Source organism: Papaver somniferum, chromosome 2 (genome assembly GCF_003573695.1).
Source record: "Papaver somniferum cultivar HN1 chromosome 2, ASM357369v1, whole genome shotgun sequence".
Taxonomy (NCBI): domain Eukaryota; kingdom Viridiplantae; phylum Streptophyta; class Magnoliopsida; order Ranunculales; family Papaveraceae; genus Papaver; species Papaver somniferum.
Window position 1 is genome coordinate 118,287,093 of NC_039359.1, and position 6,668 is coordinate 118,293,760.

The following is a 6,668-nucleotide window of genomic DNA, read 5'->3' on the forward strand; positions in this document are numbered from 1 at the left end:
CCGTTGAGGTTTCTGAAAATATGGCCGTTGAGGTTTCATATCATTGGTGCACTACAATCGGTTGTTAACGATACACGTATTCCCTCCGAATAAGACATTCAGTGGCAAACTTAAATTCTTATCTACCAATTAAGTTGGTATTTCTAAACACGACTATATTATTCGGAGGATAATTGTTTTGTAAAGTCCCGAATGTACGATGGCCCAAAAATCAGAATTTGGGAAAAACTTATACTTTTCAAATTTTGAAACTGAAATAATCGGAAGTATAATTAGTTACCCAAACTTCCGAATATGGGCTGTCTAACATTCTATATTGGCCCTTGGAACCACCTAGAGCCAAGGCGTGGTTTGTTTTGAACTTGCTATATTCGGAGGATAATTGTTTTGTAAAGTCCCGAATGTACGATGGCCCAAAAATCAGAATTTGGGAAAAACTTATAATTTTCAAATTTTGAAATTGAAATAATCGGAAGTATAATTAGTTACCCAAACTTCCGAATATGGGCTGTCTAACATTCAATATTGGCCCTTGGAACCACCTAGAGCCAAGGCGTGGTTTGTTTTGAACTTGCTATATTCGGAGGATAATTGTTTTGTAAAGTCCCGAATGTACGATGGCCCAAAAATCAGAATTTGGGAAAAACTTATACTTTTCAAATTTTGAAATTGAAATAATAGGAAGTATAATTGGTTACCCAAACTTCCGAATATGGGCTGTCTAACATTCTATATTGGCCCTTGGAACCACCTAGAGCCAAGGCGTGGTTTGATTTGAACTTGCTATATTCGGAGGATAATTGTTTTGTAAAGTCCCGAATGTACGATTGCCCAAAAATCAGAATTTGGGAAAAACTTATAATTTTCAAATTTTGAAATTGAAATAATCGGAAGTATAATTAGTTACCCAAACTTCCGAATATGGGATGTCTAACATTCAATATTGGCCCTTGGAACCACCTAGAGCCAAGGCGTGGTTTGTTTTGAACTTGCTATATTCAGAGGATAATTGTTTTGTAAAGTGCCCAAAAATCAGAATTTGGGAAAAACTTATAATTTTCAAATTTTGAAATTGAAATAATCGGAAGTATAATTAGTTACCCAAACTTCCGAATATGGGCTGTCTAACATTCTATATTGACCCTTGGAACCACCTAGAGCCAAGGCGTGGTTTGTTTTGAACTTGCTATATTCGGAGGATAATTGTTTTGTAAAGTCCCGAATGTACGATGGCCCAAAAATCAGAATTTGGGAAAAACTTATAATTTTCAAATTTTGAAATTGAAATAATCGGAAGTATAATTAGTTACCCAAACTTCCGAATATCGGCTGTCTAACATTCTATATTGGCCCTTGGAACCACCTAGAGCCAAGGCGTGGTTTGTTTTGAACTTGCTATATTCGGAGGATAATTGTTTTGTAAAGTCCCGAATGTACGATGGCCCAAAAATCAGAATTTGGGAAAAACTTATACTTTTCAAATTTTGAAATTGAAATAATCGGAAGTATATAACATTATATTGTCCTCCGAATAAATACTGTCCCCAAAATGGGATTTTTCCTATGTCAGAAATTTTGAGATTTTTTCAATATATATATATATTCGGTAGTGAGTGTACTTCCGAATACTGTGTATCTACTTAAATATATTCGGGAGCCAAAAAATTCATTAAACTACCGATTATTACCAGTTTGTATCCAGGAAGATATGACCAACAATATTCGGCCGATAACCATCAAATATTTCTCCCGAATACTGTCGATGTTCTTGAGAAATGAAGAACACGACTACATTCGGAAGTAAAGGAGCATGAATATCACCCGAATCTGGATAAATAACCGAAAACCCTAGAATTATTTTTTCTCGATTCGTCGAATTAAAGCGAAATAAACCCCAAAAATGATAGATTCTTACCTAATTGGGGCCATTTGACTTTGGAGCGGAAATTTTTTTTTTCTTCCACAATCGGAAGATAATAGGAAACTGGAAGAAGAAGAGTTGAAATGAGTAGAATTGTTTTTGATTTGGTTTTTATACAGTTTTACCATAAGGGCATTTATGTAACTTCAATATCATATAGGGTACCCCTTAACTAGAGTCTTTGGCTGGGTATAAATTGATGGCCCCTAAATCCTTTGGGGTGGCCCCTAAAAACGCCAGGTTATTTAACTCCCGAATATATAGTAGCCTCAAAATGAGATTTTGAAAAAATTCTCTATTTTTTGAATTTTGGTTGAGCCTATAATCGGTAGTAAATGAAGGTATCCTGACTTCTGATTATAAAATAGACCTCTTTACCGAAATCCTATCATAATCGGTAGTCAAGATAGTTCATATAACTACCGAATATAGAGTAGCCCCAAAATGAGATTTTGCCAAAATCCTCAATTTTTTGAATTTTGGTTAAGCGTATAATCGGTAGTAAATGAAGTTATTATGACTTCCGATTATAAGGTGACTCTCTTTGCAAATATCCTACCATAATCGGTAGTCAAGATAGTTCATATAACTACCGAGTTTAGAGTACCCCCCAAAATGAGATTTTGCCAAAATCATCTATTTTTTGAATTTTGGTTGAGCCTATAATCAGTAGTAAATGAGGTAAAATCCTGACTTCCGATTATACAGTGGCTATGTTTGCAAATATTCAACCATATTCGGTAGTCAAAATAGTTCATATAACTACCGAATACAGAGTAGCCCCAAAATGAGATTTTACAAAAATCCCTTTTTTTTTTTGAATTTTGGTTGAGCCTGTAATCGGTAGTAAATGAATTTATCATTAACTTCCGACTAATAATATCCCCAAATACGCATTTAGCAAAAATTTATATCAACCGGTAGTATCTTTGCGTTACTTAACTACCGATTTAATATTAACAATCAGACACAAAATAACTTCCGATTACGGAATGGCATTAACGTATTCTACTATCTTTTTGGACATCCCTTAACCTTGTCTATGGATTGGGAATAAAAAAATCGCCCCTAATTTTTCGGAGTCGCCCCTAAATATGTTAGGTTTCTTTGAGCCACCATTTAGCAAAGGTCATAAACCTTATTTTATGTTGTTTGTTTTATTTTCTATATAGGGTATTTTCGTGAAATGATCCTGAAAACAAAAATGTTGGTTGAATAATGCTTCAATTTTTGTAGCAGGGTGCTTTGATCCTTCTTATAGCTTCCCACTCGTAGTTCAATTCATTTCTTTTATTTTTATTTTTTGTCAATCAACAAATTTCAATTCATTCAAATCAAAATAGTGATTACATGTTCGGCTACAAAATTAACAAAAACATCAAAATACATAAAAAACATCAAGATAATCAAAACTTTAATACAAATAAGGATATCAACTACAAGTAGATCGCGAAGAGAAAGAGCAATAAACTGTAGAGATACCAAATTTTTGATTATGCATAAGGGAGAGATGATGGTATATTCCGGAAATAATTCCGACCATTTGATTTGATTGTATTCTTCCTTGAAAAGAGATGCTCCTGGAATGAAGGGGTATTTTGCCCATAAACTTGTAGATCGAATCGTTGATGTTTTTGAATCAAGAGTAGCAAGCCACGAACCAGCCATCAAAAATCGAAAAACTCGCCCCATAACGACGAAGAAAAATCGTCCCAAAATGGCGAAGAAACATGTCAAAAAATACAAAAAATGATGTAGAAACATCTTATTTAATAAATTATTACATAAAACTAGAAAAGAAAAAAAAAATCTTTGCTCAGAACAAGAAAGTTGAAAAGACTCTGGGTTTTTTTTAGAAGGAAGAAAAAAGAAAGAAAAAACTTTTTGAAAGAAGAAGGTAGAATACTCACCCGTAGTTCAATTTAAAGAGTACTACTTCATTACTAGTGTTCCCTCCCTATCTCAACCAACTTCCCAGGGTCAAAAAAAAAATGCACCATTGATGGGTGACCCTACACAAACGCGTACCCCATGACCTAAATGTTGTTTGTGCTTTAAGGACAACCCTAGCTAAAATCCTTCCGATATAATCATTCCTTCCACGTAAAACACTATCATATACTCCATTTAAAAATATACATAAGCCATAACCACTTCATTACTAAAAACTGCACGTAGACTGCTTTGGCGCCTAATTTCGAACAAAAAACATAACCACTTCATTACTGAAAGAACTAAACATGCAATACCCAATTCACTAATGTTATATACGTCCACTTCATTTTACCTGCAACCTCCGAATATTTATATATATGATCGACTAGCAAACTAAGCAATTAAATGTATTAATACAGAGAGATTCAGTATACTGTCGAACTACTTCCAAAACATGGAGAAGCAGAAGAATTCATCATCACCCGAATCGAGTTTACTAGGTTATTATTTTCATTTTATAACCATATGTTTCAATAGTTCTCCATTTCTTGGAGGTTTTGGCAGTTTTGGGGTCCCTTTGGCAACACAAAGCTTAATAACGAAAATAAATAACCAAGATTGTCGATTTTTGCAGGTTTTTCGAGTTCGGGATTGCGTGAACCTCCATTTGGGTATCAAGGCAACTCCACACCGCATAACACAATCATGTCGAAAGAGGAAGTGGAAATCCGTATGGAGTTAGAGAGAGAGATAGAAAATGATTTGCAACAAGAGATTGAGAACGGAATGCATAATCTTGCTTTGAGATTACACCAGCTATACAAGCATCGAAGGGAAAGAAACGTAACATCGTTTGAAGGATCAAAGATCAAGATTGCTATGTTTTCGAATTCGGGAATGAGTTTGAGAATTAACTTGGAAGAGGAACCTCCAAATAATGTACAAGAGGTCAAGAACAGAAATCTTGAAAAGGTACCTCGGTCTAAAAACTACTGTAAAGACGAAAAAGGTAAACAATTTGATAATCGTAATATGAAGAATTTTGATCGGGTTAACGCTCTTCGATTATCACCCTCGAAAGAAAGAAATGATTTTGCTTCCCCTCCGAGTATTGTGAAAAATGTAAGCAAGGAGAGGAAAAAATACAATGGTAAGTAATATATATGCATCGGTGGTGGAGGGAGCTACAAAATATCAAAAACAACTATACGGATAAGACCGGTTTATTTTGAGTACACCATATAAATTTATTGTGGTATTTATTTTTCCTTTTTTTCTGTTTTGATTTTTCTTAAAATTTAAGAAAATGTGATTGTTGTCGCTTCGACCAACAAAAACTAACGAAATTTAAATTCCAAATTCTCACTCCCTCTACCGTTTCAAAAAAATAAGTTTATTTCATGTACAAATTGCATAGGAAACAAGCCAATATCTTTGAAACCAATGGAGCATATCAAACTACTTATTCGCCCTTGCTCATTATCGTGCACTTGGTCTTGTTTGCATTATCACCGATTAGACTCTGGATTCCTTTAGGAGAGCATATGCTTTGTAAAAAACATAGATTTCCTCGAACAATAATTCTATTCAGCCCACTGATAATCCCACCTTCAAATCCACAGGTGAGGTGGCAACGACGTGGCTCGATTTTCTTGTTTCTCGGCTTAGGGCCCAGGCTAAAAGAGAAGTAACATACATTTTCAAAATATCATCCATAAAAAGCATCAAATCCATTAAACAAAGTTGTTTAGTTCTTGAGCAGATCGATGCAACGTCAGATCAAGTTCAAGATTTTAGCTAAGATAGACATCGAACCGCTGCTCATCAATTCTGGTAATTATCTCTTCATTGATTTCCATTTACTATTTTATAATAGAAGATTATTCGGATCTGCACTGAATGATCTGGAGGAATTGGAAAAGTATTCTCGATTATCGTTTAGGCAAGACTAATGGTTGCCGTGGATGTTAAAAAGCCTTCCTCGTGATAACTTAAAGCCAACAAATATACTTCTGAGTGGAACAGATCTTAATTAGGATCACTAGTTACAGTCTACGGAGATTATGACACATGCAGGAATTACAGAATCAATGCTAAATTTTGGAGCACTTGGATATGGTGCCAGGGAGTAACGCAGTGCTTCAGAACCCCTGCCAATGCCATCATACAAATGCACATGTTTACACATTTGGAGCTTATGGAATTGTATTGTTAAATAGTGGATTGGCGAGGAATTTTGATTGTCAAGGTTTGTGTAACTTTGTTTCTTTTTACTTGTATTTGCCTTTTCTACTGTCATTTGTGTTTAGAAAGTCCCAGAATGTATTCTTGTGTGAAAATTTTGAGCCTTGTCAGCTTTTTGGTATAACTTCCTTAAACATAAGATCAACAGTAAGTTCAATCTATGCACGACAATTTTGCAACTTCTGAATTATTTCATTTACTGTAATGTAAACCTTTTACTGTCATCGACTACTTTCGGAAAATATCATGCATATCCACGGAACAACTACACTAAGAACCATAACCATTATTAGTACACTTCTGAAATGATAAATTGGTACTAGATACTAAAAAGATCACTCTATAAAACAAGCAGCAGACAAAAAAAAGACCTGATAGATTAATTCATTAAGCCAATATACTATAGTACAAAAAAAAATAGAGGATACAATCTAAAAATGGGGAGACAATGTTGTTGTTCTGAAGACTCGGAATTAACATGATAATTGATATAGCGGTACAAGTGACTACGTCGCTTATATTTTCCTCTACGCATCCCAACCATCTTTTCGACTATTAAAATCATATT

The 6,668-nt window shown here is 34.5% G+C and overlaps 1 protein-coding gene across 1 annotated transcript; it reads left to right on the top strand.

Moving 5' to 3' along the window:
- Positions 1 to 4,280: 4,280 nt before the first annotated feature.
- On the top strand, positions 4,281 to 5,083 carry LOC113353853. The gene is made up of 2 exons (XM_026597329.1): positions 4,281 to 4,356; positions 4,491 to 5,083. Exons 1-2 carry the CDS (start codon positions 4,311 to 4,313, stop codon positions 5,012 to 5,014), a joined length of 570 nt encoding a protein of 189 aa, XP_026453114.1. The 5' UTR covers positions 4,281 to 4,310; the 3' UTR covers positions 5,015 to 5,083.
- The last annotated feature ends 1,585 nt before the right edge of the window (positions 5,084 to 6,668 follow it).

What these genes read in the sequence shown, in the direction of transcription:
- LOC113353853 (XM_026597329.1), top strand. Translation starts at nt 4,311, where the DNA reads ATGGAGAAGCAGAAGAATTCATCATCACCCGAATCGAGTTTACTAG. An exon ending in ACCCGAATCGAGTTTACTAG is followed by an intron (nt 4,357 to 4,490) that starts GTTATTATTTTC and finishes CGATTTTTGCAG; the next exon opens with GTTTTTCGAGTTCGGGATTG.